The sequence below is a fragment of the Haemorhous mexicanus genome, chromosome 5 (assembly GCF_027477595.1).
Source record: "Haemorhous mexicanus isolate bHaeMex1 chromosome 5, bHaeMex1.pri, whole genome shotgun sequence".
Lineage (NCBI taxonomy): Eukaryota > Metazoa > Chordata > Aves > Passeriformes > Fringillidae > Haemorhous > Haemorhous mexicanus.
In genome coordinates, this window is record NC_082345.1 from 76,858,175 (window position 1) to 76,872,263 (window position 14,089).

General features: G+C 53.9%; 1 protein-coding gene across 1 annotated transcript; it reads right to left on the bottom strand.

Moving 5' to 3' along the window:
- On the bottom strand, positions 1-7,508 carry ST8SIA3 (ST8 alpha-N-acetyl-neuraminide alpha-2,8-sialyltransferase 3). The gene is made up of 4 exons (XM_059847750.1): positions 7,330-7,508; positions 6,472-6,594; positions 4,148-4,705; positions 1-3,949 (listed from the first exon to the last, which is right to left on the bottom strand). Exons 1-4 carry the CDS (start codon positions 7,506-7,508, stop codon positions 3,667-3,669), a joined length of 1,143 nt encoding a protein of 380 aa, XP_059703733.1. The 3' UTR covers positions 1-3,666.
- Positions 7,509-14,089: the final 6,581 nt, after the last annotated feature.

A 14,089-nucleotide genomic window follows, 5' to 3' on the forward strand; every position in this document is an offset into this window, starting at 1 on the left:
CACAGGGGACACACACAGCCTGGTCCCAGCTCCAGCCCCGGCCTGGGGACACAGGGGACACACACAGCCTGGTCCCAGCTCCAGCCCCGGCCTGGGGACACAGGGGACACAGGGGACACAGGGGACACACACAGCCTGGTCCCAGCCCCAGTGCCAAGGCTCTCCGTGGTCGTGGGGCTGGAGCAGCTCCCCTTGCAGCATCCTTCCCACCGCTCACCTGAGAGGTGCCCTGGCCCTTTATGAACATCAGCCATTGAAAAATAAACAGTGCTTTTAGTATGGCCCTTACTAATGAAACCTTTATTACAATTATGGCATTTTTTTCTTTTTTTTTTGATATTTATATTTTTTTATCTAAAACAACTCCATCAGGCATTGAACTGTAGAGCCATTGAAATAAAGACACATTCATTTACAGAAGACCTGCTTTTTCCTATTTGCCCTGTTTTTGCAGCCTCCATTCACAGTTAGCTCTGTTTCACAAACTCTTGCTTTTTGGCTTAGTCTTACAATTAAACCTGGTAGCCAAATGCCTGTTTTCGTGTGCCTTGCTACCATTCACCAAGGAGATGCAAGCAACAAAAATAAAGACCCAAGATGTATAAAAAGAAGAGAGGAAACATGTATTCCCAATCCTATGTACACCCCCAGCACCTTGGCACCTTGGCAAAGGGGCTGGAGAGGGATGTGGCTGCCACTGGATACTGTCCTGGCAGCCCAGGGCTGAGCAGGGTCTCCCAATGGAGGGAGCTGCTCAGGAGGACTTGTCTGGATTTTGGAGCCTCAAATGTTTTGTACTTGCAGGTATTGATCACGCTGCATTAGCTCTGTTGGCTTGTCTAGACATTCAGTCATGGGAAGGAGGATTCTCCCTGAACCATCAGGAATTCATGCAGGAAGGTTTGGGGCCAAAGACAGGGAAGGAAGAGCCCAGCTGAGGTGGTGCCACTTGCAGGGGCCACTGGCTGTCCTGAGCAAGGAGGGCAGCCCCCAGCACCTTGTAAATAACAATGAAATAAATAATATACTTGTTTATTAATGCAAAGGCATTTGTGCTGGACAGAGGCAGCCCCAAAGAGCCTCTCCTCCTCAGCCACTGTCTTGTCCATCCCCTGCCATCCCCACCTGTCCCTCAGACCCCACCTGGCAAAACAAAAGCTGTGCACTTTGAGATGGTTTTCCACCTTGCATAAGCTCGGGCAAAAGAATATTGATACTAAGAAGCAATTTACTTTGGGCTGTGCTGTGCCATCGATCACGGGGCAGAACTCCCCATTAAAATCAATGATTCTGAAATGTTCAGTGTGGGTCTGGAGCATCGATGGGGAGTTTTGCTTAAAAATCAATGATGTAATATGGCCTTCTGTCAATAATTTGTCTGTATTCCCATTTCCAAATATTTGCAGTCAGTTTTGTGCTTCCTTCTCTGCATTTGGTGCCTCTTTGTGCTTTTGGAAAGTTGTGGTGGTGATGCCAGGTCTGTGCCCAGGACTGTCAGAGGGTTCTGCTCCTCTCCAGGACCATGGGAGGTTCCAGAAACTGTATGGAGCACAATGCTCCCTGCTTTCATGCCAGTATAATGATAGAAGGTCTCATTTCTTTAATTTGCTGAGGAGAAATGATGGGTCCCCACAGGAAACTGGTAAAAGGCCTCTTGATAAAAATATCTGGCATTCAGAGAAGCCAAGAAGGGTCACTCAGGGCTTGGGGTGACCCTTCTGACCCCATGGGCTCTTTGCCTTTAGGATTAGAGTTGCTGGGCATTGGTTTACCACAGACAACAGTGACCAGCACAGCTGCTGTACAGCTCCATAGGAAACAACAGCAGAAATTATTCATTCCTGCATGTCATTAATGACCAGAGCAGAGCTCTCCCTTCCCTGTGCAATTTCTAGTTTGGGGCTAAACAATCTGTGTTCTCCAGCAGGTGGAGAAGGGTCCCTGCAGGCCTTGTTGGGACCAGTGCTGCCCAGCCACTGCCAGCCCCACAGTTCCCAGAGGCAGTGATCCCACAGCCCTTGCTGGCACTGGGGGGACTCACTCCAGCCCTGGGACATCACCACTGTGACTCCATGGGCACAGGCACTCCAGCTGGACCCTGCTGAGCCAGTGTGAGGAGCACAGGACTGGCCAGAGCCCCAGCAACAGTGGCTGGGGCAGCTCTGGACATGGGGCAGCAGGGGGGTGGTCCAAGCCCCACCACAGCCCTAAACAGCCTTTGGAAAAGCAGAGCTGGGAAATGAGGGATAATTCAGATGGAGGAGAAAGCCACAGGCTCCTGCTCCACCCAGGGGCGTGGGGGGAGAACCATCCTGGCTGCAGGGCCAGAGGACCTGCAGTGCCTCAGTGGGCACCAGGACATGCCTGGGCTGCTCAGCTTGGGTGTTGTGCTGGACATGTCCTTCCTCATCTCCTATGTCTGATCACAGGTAAAGAAGCTAAGAAAAATTAACCTGTGCCATTTTAAATACTGGATTTTGCATCCTCTTTCATTGAGGGGTCAGTTCTCACTCAGAACAGTAAAAACTGGTTAAATACTTGCCAGCATACTCATAAGAAACCCAGTTATCTCCCAGGCTCCTTTATCCTGAGACAAAATGGCCAACACTTCCCAACTGTGAGTGACCCTATTGTTTGTCCTGTCCCCAAACAGCTGGATTTCCTGTGGTGCCAAGGAAGCAGCTGCCCTGTCTGCCTTGGAGTGCTGCTGGTGATGGGAAAATGGGGACACTACTCCAGCTGTCTGACTGGTGAGTTAGAGACAAAACTGGGGAAATTTCGTCATGGCATTTCCTCTTCCCTGTGCTCCAGCTCTGCTCACTTCCCTACAAAAACTGGTTTTAAAAACCCCAGCACCTGGCTTCCATTTTTGCCCATCCTGCCAATCCCTGCCCAAGCAGAGGGATGGGGTTTGGGGCTTTTCTCACCAAACAGGTCTCCAGAGAAGCCTAATTCCATGTATTGTGGAGGTTTAACTTTAAAATCAAATGACAGAATAGTATCAGCTGGTTGGGAATGAACATGCCTCCGTCTGTCTAGCCTGAATTAGGATCTGTCCCAAAGGAATTAAAACACTGAAGTATTCCAAGAGTGATACAAACACCTAGCTAAGGTATGAGCCACTTTGTGACCTTCTTCTTGTTATTCTTTAAAAAATGTAAAATTCAGTAAATAGGAAAATACCCAAGCAGTGGAAATCAGGATCCACAGTGAGGAACTTGCGTGTGACGGCGCGCTGGAATTCCGAGTGGCTTCCTCCATCAGCCATGGCAACGCTGAGCTATTGACAGCAACAGATACAAAAAAGCAAAACCTTTTAAAAGTAGCATTTCTAGCTCTAATGGGAAGGAACAATAAAATTATTTCGGGCGTTTAGTAGAATGCTAAAATATGAACAGATATGAAAACATACTGAGTGGCTTATCTAGAAATGCAAAATGTTTCAACTTTGCAGCTGCACAAATCGCATCCACAGAACATGATAAAAGCTTCTGCACCGCTAAATATGCTGAAACCCTTAGATGAGCAGTAGCTAAAAAGCATCTTTAAATTATGGAAAAGATTCTAGGGTGGATTCTTTCCTTTTTAGAATTCTATCTGAAGAATGTTTAATTTGGTTTTGGGCACTTTTATAGACAATTGTTTGGCACTTCAAGATTTAGGTTCTTAGGCACAATGCGACAAGGTGAGTTTGGCCAGTCCTTCACCGTGCATCCTGTAGAGCAGCTGGAACTCTGCAGGCAGCTGGTGGGACTCCTGCCACTTGGTGGTGAACTTGGTTCCCTTCTTGTCGTAGTAGTGGTACGGGAGGTCCTCCCGCGTGTTGGGGTCGAAGGCGAAGGGCCAGAACCCGTACAGGTGGATCTCGTCGCAGATGGCCGAAGCCAGGGTGTACATGAGGATACCTGTGCTCAGCCGCTTCGGGGACAGGTGCTTGTTCCTCCAGTACCTGGGAAGACAAGAAGGGAGTCAGACTCAGTCTGCTCAGAAGTAACTGGAGGCTGTTCTGAAGCAACCACAAAACTTCAGTGGCTCTGGCAAGAAAGTGGTCCTGACTTGCCAGACTGTGCCTCCTACATCAGGCGTGAGGGGAAAAATCAGTTAGGAGATGTGTTTGGCCAGTTAAATGCAAGGCAAGCCCACCCACCTGTTAACGTGCTGCATGATATTTCCTGGCCAAGCCAGCTGGACCTTTAGCTGCCCTCTGTGCTCCACAAAGAAGTCAACCAGTGTTCTCGTGACTGTCGCCGACGTGTGGAAGAAAAAAGCGGGGATCCAAAGGATGGCCCCATCGAGCTTTTTCAAACTTAAAAAGAAGTTGTTGCGATCCTGAATGGTCAAGAGGTTGTTGTAATACTTCTCCAGGATGCTGGGGTTGAAGGTGGTAAGGTTGGTTTTCCTTCCAACATCTTTCTGGAAAGCCTCGGTTGGAGCAAAGTTGCACCGAAAGACAAAATCCGATTTATCAATTTCCTGCCCGCACTGGCTCCCGGTCAGGATCCCGCTGTTGCCGACCACGGCGCAGATGTTGTAGTGCTTGTTCAGGATGGGAGACACGTCAGGAAGCAGAGACCTGAAGTTATTGCTGATGGAGAAAACGTACTTATGGCTGGAGTAATCGTAGTGCATCAGCTGCCCGATCCGAACGCTGCTCTTGACCAGAGAAAAGTTTTTGATGACATCAACATGCTGAAGGATTTCTTGCCTAAAACAAGAGCAAAATAACAGAAAACAAGGAGTTCTAATTGCCCTTTTTTGCAGTGGATTTGTTTTCCACCTAGACTTGTATTTTTCCTTTTTTTAATTTAAAGTGTACTGAAGTAGTTTCCTGAGCAACATGGTGCAGTGGCTTTTAAATCAATATAAATAGATGGGAATGAGGGAGCTGGCTTCTCACCTAGAGCTCCACTTGGATTTACCGGCTGGTCCCTACTGATGCCAGCTCAGGCTGTGCCTGTGCCTCTTGGAATAGTGTCAGGATTAAAATGTGGGATTGGCTGCTTAGGACAAGGGGTGCAGCTCCCATTACACCCCCGCAGCCACCCAGCACTGCACCACGCTGCCTGGGCTGTGACACGGGGTGAGGACAGCTTTCTGCTGGGGCTGTGTGTGCCTCTCATTCCTGGTGCAGCCACAAGGCACGTGAAACAAAACCAGGATGTCCCAACTGAATTAACAGGAGACCATTTTTATATATTTATGCTTTCATTAACAAGCTTCCAATCACAAAACCAAGTGACAGTCACTGTCTCCATCTATGCAAATATAGATCCTTAATTCATATTTGGGCAAGCACAGCAGCACTTTTAACAGGGTTATTAGGGATGCTTACAAAGCAAACAAAACCAACCCTGCTTGGGAATTTCCCTTGCAGGGCATAAAATTAGAAACCGAATAGGACTTTATTTACTTATGTTTATGGAAAACAAACAACCATTCCTCCAGCTCACATCCTCCAATGTCTGAGCATTAATGGAGTCCCACTGGGTGCCCTAATTATGGGTTCTGGCTGACGGACAAGTGCAAAGGCAGCTCCTTGAGGCATCAGCTAAAATCATCGGAGGGGTAGCACAGGAACAGGCTTGTGGAGCTGCTGGTGCCAGGGATGGAGCAACACTGAGGGTGGCCACTATCACACAGCCTGGGATGTCCTGGGGAAAAGATGGGACTAAGTGCCACCTCCTCTCTGTAGCCCACGGCTCCTGAGGGCAGTGTGTGGCAGCACTGGAAGGGAATTACTTGTCCTGCTGTCCTTGGACTGTGGCCTGAAGGCAGGAGAAAAGCCCAAACCCTGCCCTGAGAGGTGCAGCAGCCCCATCCTGCCTGGCCACTGAGCCAGATTCCTGCTCCCCAGGTGGGACATGTGAGCAGAGCCACGAGGCAGTCCCTAAACCAGCAGGCATTTGTCAGGACAAAATTACAGTCCAAGACAGCAGTAGCTGTCTTAAATGGCTACATGTTTTTTTTTTTTTTTTAAATAGAAATGCCAAATATATGTAATCAGCAAATAGATGTGTGTATAAAGAGTACCAAGCTCTGTAGCTGCCCCCGCAGCTGGAGCGGAGCTGGAGGCAGGAGCAGCACTGCACTTGCTCAGAACTGCCAGCAGCTGGGAAGTTTCTCTGTGTGCCTTCGGCCTCCATGAACACAGCCTGTCATGGCTGTTACAGGCCAGAGTGTTTCCACTCTTAAACCACGGCTATTTATTCTGGAGTAATGACAATTCCACTTGCACACCAGGAAACTGGGTCACGTTCTAGTACAGTAATGTGTGTTGCAGCCTGGTGTCCTGCTCTGAAATAATCAAGTCTTTCGGGACAGCTGCAAGTGTCTGGGGAAAGGCTCTGGTTCAGCCTTTGTCTCTTGCCTCTGGCAAATTCCTCGGAGCTCGGAGCGCTTAGCAGGGTGCTGCATTCCCTTAACTGCCGGTGAGGAGGGGCACAGCCGGGCCCTGCCCAGCCGCTTGCTCACCTCTGGTGGGCGAAGGCGCTCCGGTTGAAGACCCACTTGGAGGGCTTGTCCTGCAGCTCTTGGCCCAGGGAGTTGGTGATGGGGACGAACGAGGGGTCCAGGAACTTCAGTGCGAACTGAGACCTGCAGATGGGCGCAGAAACCAAAACGTGCACACACATGGGGACACGTGGAGGCAGAGAGAGACAGCGATGCACACACATGGAGACATCCACGCACACACACGTGCACACATGGAGACACAGAGACACCCATGCACACACATGGAGACACATGGAGACAGAGACAGCCGTGTACACACGTGGGGACACATGGAGACACAGAGACAGCAACTTACACATGGGGACACACGGAGACACAGAGACACCCATGCACACACATGGGGACACATGGAGGCACACACATGGAGACACCCACGGGCAGACATGAGGGCACCCACGCGCACACATGGAGACACCCGTGCGCAGACACGGGGACACACGGAGACACCCCCACCCGCACACGGAGACACATAGAGACATCCATGAAGCACACATGAGGACACCCACGCAGACACAGAGACACCCAGTCAAGCCCACAACACGCGTGCACACACAAACCACACGCACACGCCCCCCCACAGACCCGCAGCCCGTTACCGGCCGTGCCCGACCCGCCCCCGCGGCCGCCGCCATCAGCACCACGGAGAGCGCCCGGCGCCGCCGCCGCCGGGATGCGGCCGTGCCGGTGTCCCCGGGCGCCTCCCCGCAGCCCGGGCCATGCGGTTGCCGCTCCCGGAGCTCTCCGGCCCCGCTCCCGCGCCCCCCTCGCAGCCCGGCCGGGCCGGGCCCGGGGCCGCCATGGCGGGCCGCGCCTCACCGGAATCCCGCGTGGAACATGTACATGCGGGGCCCGGCGGCGCCGGCGGCGCGGGGCGCCCCGAAGATGTTGTCCTTCTTGAGCGAGACGTAGCTGATGAGGGACAGGATGAGCAGCGCCACGCTGAGCATGACGAGCCCCAGCACGCTGGCCACCCGCACCATCTTGCAGCTCCGCATGCCGGAGGCGGCCCCGCGGCTGGGCGGGTGCGGGGCGGCCGCGCCGCTACATTGGGGGCGGCGGCGGGGCCGGGGCCGGGCCGGCTCCGCCGCGCTCGCAGGAAAATGGAGGGACGGGGCGGTGAAATGGCAGCCGGGAGCGCCCGCACGGCCCCGCACGGCCCCGCACGGCCCCCCCGCTCCCGCGGCAGCCGCGGCGGGACGGCCTCGGGCACAGCCCGGCGCCCCGGGGACTCCCGACAGGCCCAGCGAGCCCCCGGCAAGGCCCTGTGCCCCCCCAGCCCCAGCGTGCCCACCAACGACACCAGCTATCCCCCCAACGACCCCAGTGTGCCCTCAAAAGCCCCAGTGCCCCCCAGCAGCTCCACAGCCGTTCCCTCCCCAGTGTGCCCACCCTGACATCCCCAGTGCTCCCTCAGCAACCCTAAGGTGCCCAGATCACCCTTTCCACTGCCTTGGGGTGCCCAAGTGACCCCCAAAAGCTTTGTGTGGCCCAGTCTGGCAGCCACAGGGACCCCCCTGGACCCCACGGAGTCCCCAGATATGCATGAGGGCTGGGCATGGCTCAGCCATGGGGGGCCTAGGCTGCTGGGGACCTGTTCCTCTGCTGGGGATCTGTGCCTCTGCTGGGGATCTGTGCCTCTGCTGGGGACCCTGTTCCTCTGCTGGGCACCCTGTTCCTCTGCTGGGGACCCTGTGCCTCTGCTGGGGACCTGTTCCTCTGCTGGGCACCCTGTTCCTCTGCTGGGGACCTGTTCCTCTGCTGGGGACCTGTTCCTCTGCTGGGGACCCTGTGCCTCTGCTGGGGACCCTGTTCCCCTGCTGGGGACCTGTTCCTCTGCTGGGGACCCTGTGCCTCTGCTGGGCACCCTGTGCCTCTGCTGGGGGACCCGTGTCTGGGTGGGTGCACGGCATGCCCAGCTCCCATTTCCCTGAGGCACGGTGGATCCCGGGTGGCGTATACGGAGCTGTTGGAGCCTGTGCTGGGCAGTGCACGCTCTGAGCCAGCTCAGAAGACCCCTTGCTCTTTAAAAGCCTGGTGTTTGGAGCACGGGTCATTAAATTGCCCCCTAAACCACAGAGTAAATCCCATGTGAACTCCAAGAGAGCCTCCTGCACTCCCAGGATGTCTCTCCTGAGCACGACCCCTGCATGCTGCATCACTCTCAGTGTTTCTTCAAACTCCATTTTTCCCCTCACAAAGGTCCCCCCCCAGCCCACTCTGCCTCCAAGCCCCGAGTTCACTGAAGTGCCTCATAAATAATAGATCCTGTCTTTGTAGCCCTGTCCTTGCTCTGGGCTATTTCCTACTGCTCTCCATGCACAGAGCTCTCTTTGAAGAGCAGGAACACGAGGAGCTCGCAGGGCTGGGGTTTGCATCAGTGAAGTTCTTCTGCCTGCAGTGGGAGTTGGGCCAGAGCACGGCCTGAGGTCTATATCCAACTGCTGCCTGTGGCTTTAGTGGAGCGAGAGAAAAGGCTGGGAATGCAGGAGATAGCAGTGGTTTGATACAGGACATAGGCATTTTATGTGGCTGTCCCCTGATGTCCCTTATTGTCCACCCAGTCCCTGGTGTCCCCAGCTTCAACATGGATAGGGTTGTCCCAGTGGAATCCAAGGTTTCCCAGGATAAACCAACTGCAGACTTTTGCTTTAAATGTTTTAGGAATCAGTAATACTGTCTCCTGTAGTTTCTGTCCTTGAGTCCTGGGGGTAGGAATAAACCCCAGAGTGAGACTGTGCAGCCCTGGTGTCACAGTCCGGAACACTCTCCTGGCTTTTCTCTTGCAGGACAGTTCACAGCTGCTGGATGGGGAAAGACCACTCAGTTCCAGGTCCCTGCCATGGACACCTTCCACTGGACCAGGTTGCTCCAAGCTCTATCCAACATGGCCAACAAGAGAAGCAGCACTACTGCGGTGTCACCGCTTTTGGGGACAGCTCAGCTGGAGCAAGGACATTGATGGCACTCTGGTGCTGTGTTTGGACCCATTTTCCCCCTGATTCTGCCCATGCAAAAGAGATTTGGGAGGACCGTGGGAAGGTGTTTTGGTAAGAAATGTTTAAATCCTGCCGTGTGCTGCAGCCTCTCCCCTGACCCTCAGTGAGCTCCAGCCCCACCAACAAGTTGCAGTGGAAACAAAGGCAGTTCTTGCTTCAGATTCTTCAGAGATAGCAATATGTCAGGAGCCCCTGGAGAGGCCGAAAGTAAATGAATCAGTGCTAGAAAGTGAAGGATATCATCCGTGCTGAATGGTGAAAAGGAGTCCTGAGCAGTATCTTCATTGATTTTCCTGTAATTGACACAGAGCTCGGCTGGCCGGAGGCTGCGGCAGGAGCGGGGAGGCCCAGGTACTGCTCCTGCCTCAATTAGGCAGCTCGGGGCTGGGGGCAGCTCCAAAGGAGCCAGAGGCTCACACGGTGCTCTGCAAGCTGCCTTGAGGACTAGGGGCAGCTTGGAAGGACGTGTCCCAGGCTGCCAGCAGCTTCCCAGCAGTCCTGGGATAGCCCCGGGTGCACCGAGCCCTCAGCTGGTGAGAAACACCGGCCCTAAAGTCAGGAAAACCCAGGAAAACCCCGGCAGGAAATCCGGTTAGCTGAGATCTGAGGCTCTCCAAGGAGAAATGTGCCTCGTGTGTGAAACCTCTCAGCTGGGCAGTGGGACAGACCCATGGACACCCTGTCCTAGGGCAGAGTCCCTGGGCAGCAGGGCTGGCACTGCAGGAGGGGTGGGTCCCATCGAGGAGAAACACAAAAGGATCCAGGAGCATCAGTCACTTCACAGCCCAGAGGAGGAACCACCTGTCAGGTTGGGTGAGTGCTTAGGAAAGGTTCCCACTTTTGACTTATTCATGCAAAAGGTACACAGTCTTTATAACAGCATAGGAAACTTGTGCTTTGAAGATTTGCCCCCACTGAAATCCACTTTTCCCAGGCTATTTTTGCAATTTCCCTTCCTCCTTTGAAGCTGGTGTTTGGGGTCTCCAAGCATAAGGGGGTCTCGGTCTGCCTCACAGTGCTCCAAGTGGTTCTAAAGTCTCTTTAAAACCAGGTGCTTGTCAGCCTGCTGGGGTGTGAAGATCCATGAATTTATTACCACGAGCATTCTCCCTCCTCGGCTGCTGGATTACAGCAGCTCAGCTTGGACTGCAAAAGTGTTCCCGGGGGAAGGGTGTGAGGAGCGAGCTCCTGCGGCTCCTGGGACACCCTGCTGGGCTGAGGAACCCTCACATCCCGGCCCTGAAGGCAGTGGGAGCAGCCACGGAGGCAGGAGCCAGCGGCAAACGGGGGGCGCAGTGGGGCCAGACGGGACCCCAGTGAGGGCTGGGCAGGACTCAGGCTGGAACCAGCTGGGATCCCAATGGGACCCATGCACGACCGGGTAAGATTGTAGTGGAACCCCGGCAGGAGCCAGGCGGGGTCCAGGTGGGATCCAGGCGGGACCCAGGAGGAGCCCCGGCCGTCCCCCGCCGGAGCCCCGCGGTTTCCCTGAGTCACTCCCTGCCCGGAGCCCCGCGTTCCTGCTGATGCAGCGCCGGGGTCACTAAATGCTTTGTTGAACGCCTGCCCGCGTGTGCCTAAGTGCTTTCAGCCTGGGTGGCTGCTGAATCGGGTTTCCTGGGACAATTATTTTGAACATAAGTACCCAAAGTCTGCTCGAGTCCTTTTCTAAGTGCTTACGTTATTTTGTTTTAAAAACCTGGCATTGCATCCTTATCCCTGTGGTCAGAGCCGTCGGAGAGATGTACTTATTTTAATTATATTTGGAAAAATGCTTGCTGGGCACAACGGGCACGTTTCTCCTCCTGACTCTAAAACGTGCAGTGATTTCTCTCAGCCTGTGAGCTCTCACCCTTCTGGCAGTGCCAGGAGCCCAACGAGCCCCAGACGTGAGGTCACATCCCATCGGGAATCTTTGGGAACTCAGTCCCAAGCCTCAGTGGGAAACAATGGGAATAATCCTGGTGTGCCCATGAGGAGGGATTGGGGTGTGTGTTGCTGCCTCCTGCACTCACTGCTGCTCTTAGTGCAGGACAAGGGTTAGTTAAGCCAGGCCTGGCAAGGCTGGCTGCTGAAGGAGTTCCTGGGGGCTCAGGAGGACATGGCTGCCCCTGGAACAGGGAAATTGCCAATTTCCAGGTTATTATTCACTCTTCACCGGGTTAAACCACCCAGAATTTACTAAAGGCTTCAGGATTTAAGCTCATTATTTCTTTAGTAACTTATTACATTTTAAAACCATCCCACCACCTGGTTTTTTGCGCTGCATTAATGTCTCCTATGCCAATTGCTTCACCTCCTTCCCAAGGAAACTGGAGAGATCCCAGAGCGGGGAGCGGGTTCCAGAGGCTCCTCTTTGTAGTGGAGAGAGAGCTGATGAGCCCAGCCGTGTGCCCAGCACTGCAGGCTTGGAGGGCACCACGGGCATGCGTGGCACTGTGGGGACTCGTGGCACTGCCACTGGCCCAGGCTGCTGCTGCCGTGGCCCCCGTGGGCTGGCACACGGCCGGATCCCTCGGGATGTGTCTGCCTGTCCGTGGCAGCCAGCCCCAGCAAGGACAGCCAGCCCACTGTGGAAAATCCTAATGAACGAGCTAAAGCTGGGAAGAGTGTGGAGCGATTAGGGGTGTGCATGCAGCTGAGCTTCCTGCAGATTATTTGTCTTTAGACCTAATCCTCCGTGCTGGAAAAAATCCCAAATCTCTTCATTTTTTTATGGAGTGATTATCATAGACTGCGGAATGATTGTGTAAAAATTAATCCTGGGGGATGAGATCAGGTTGGGAGCTGCAGTGTGGTGCTGGCCAGAAGCTGGTAAACAAACCTTTCCCAGAGTGAGGGCATTAAGCTCCAGTGGCTCCCTTGGTTTCCCTGCTCTCAACCCAGAGCTCCAGCTGGGCACAGGAGCAGCACATCATGGGGTGCCCACAGGCCCAGGTCCCAAAGGCTTCCCCCCTGAGGTGGGAGGGGACCGTGGAGTGGGCAGGGGGCTGTGGCAGGACAGATGGGGACACGCCAGCAGTGGGGCCGTGCCTGCACCCCGGCTCCAGGCGCTCATCCATCCTCAGGGCTCGGGTTCAAGAAGGTGCTTAAGCCCAGCATTAGGAGAGCACATCCCCATCCCGCTGCCAAGTGTGATGGATCTGTAACTATTCTGAAGCCATCCATGAATATTGCATGTGCATCCACTTATTGGAGCCTCCCCTGCATGGCTGCCTGGGCCTGGTTTAATGTTGGGCTGTCAGGAAATGCAAGCCAGGGAGGAATAATTGGGGATCAGCCCTTTTGGTGCCAGCAGGCCAGGGTGGGAGGGGAGAGGCAGGGAGTGAGCCGGGGGACACTGCCAGGGATGGGGCTCTGGGCTGATCTAAATCCCTGCCTCAGGTGTTCAATCCCTGGAAGCGAACAGCACATGGCTTTGGGGGAGCTGCCTGCTGGCAGAGCCCTGGGCAGGAGCAAAGGGACAGGAACCACTTGCTCAGCCCTGTCTGGAGCCACTGGAGGAAGAGGTGACACTGACTTGGAGTCTTGCTTGCTGACCTCTGCCATGTTTCTCCACGGCAAAAGCAGAGCCAGGGCAGCCAGGACGTGCTGCTGTGGTGGCAGAGCGCTGCTGGCGTGCACACGGGATGAACAAGGTCAGAAGTGCTGGTGGGAGAGCAGCCCGAGAGGGGGCTCTGCAGTGATTCACTCAGTCAGCAGTGGGACATTAAGCCTGGGTTAATTTTATGCATTAATCAACAAGAGAGGGAACGTTTTACTTTTACTGGAGGGCCGGCGTCCCTCCCATTTACACCGCACGGCTCCATTGATTTCATTAGGATCTGCCAGGCAGCACTGAGAGCGGAACTTGGCCCCCTTAATTAAGACGACTGTTGCTAAAGCAGAATGATGGAAAATAATTAACCCTGTAAAAAAAACCACACGATGCTGAGAAGGAGAAATACATAATTTAGGAATCAGGAGGCCATTATGCAATATTAATTGCAGACAGCATGTCTGAACAGCACGACACACGGTGAGTCGTGCCGCTCCTCACAGGGCTGCTGGAGAGGCCAATCTCGCTCTCGATGTCCAACCAAGAGCCCCAAAGTTGCATCTCTGGAATGCATGGTGGGGTCTGGGTGCATTTGGGGGCCCAGGGTGTGCTCAGGAGAGCCAGTAGGGAGCTGCTGTCTCCACTCCCAGAGCTCCACAAATACGCTGCTTCTGCTGGTGGATGCTCAACCAATTTCATTAATTAAAGTTCTAATTGTGCTAAGGGAGCTTTGACCTCCTAGGAGGACCCTTGCCCTTCTTGGCCAAGAAAATTGGATTATTCCTCCTAGTGCTGATTGTGAGAGCCTTCTCTGCTGCTAAAATATTCTCTCTACTTCCTAATCAAATGACTTAAAAAGGCCAAGCACAGAACTTTCAACAGCAATAGCAAACACACCCATTTATTAAAACAGACACAAGAAACAGCAATTCCATAGGCAATTTCTGGAGGAGGCTATAAATGGATGCCAAGGGAGGGTCCACTTGTCCCTGGTGACACTTCAGGGGCTGGATACTGGGCTGTGAAGCTCCTCTGCACAGAA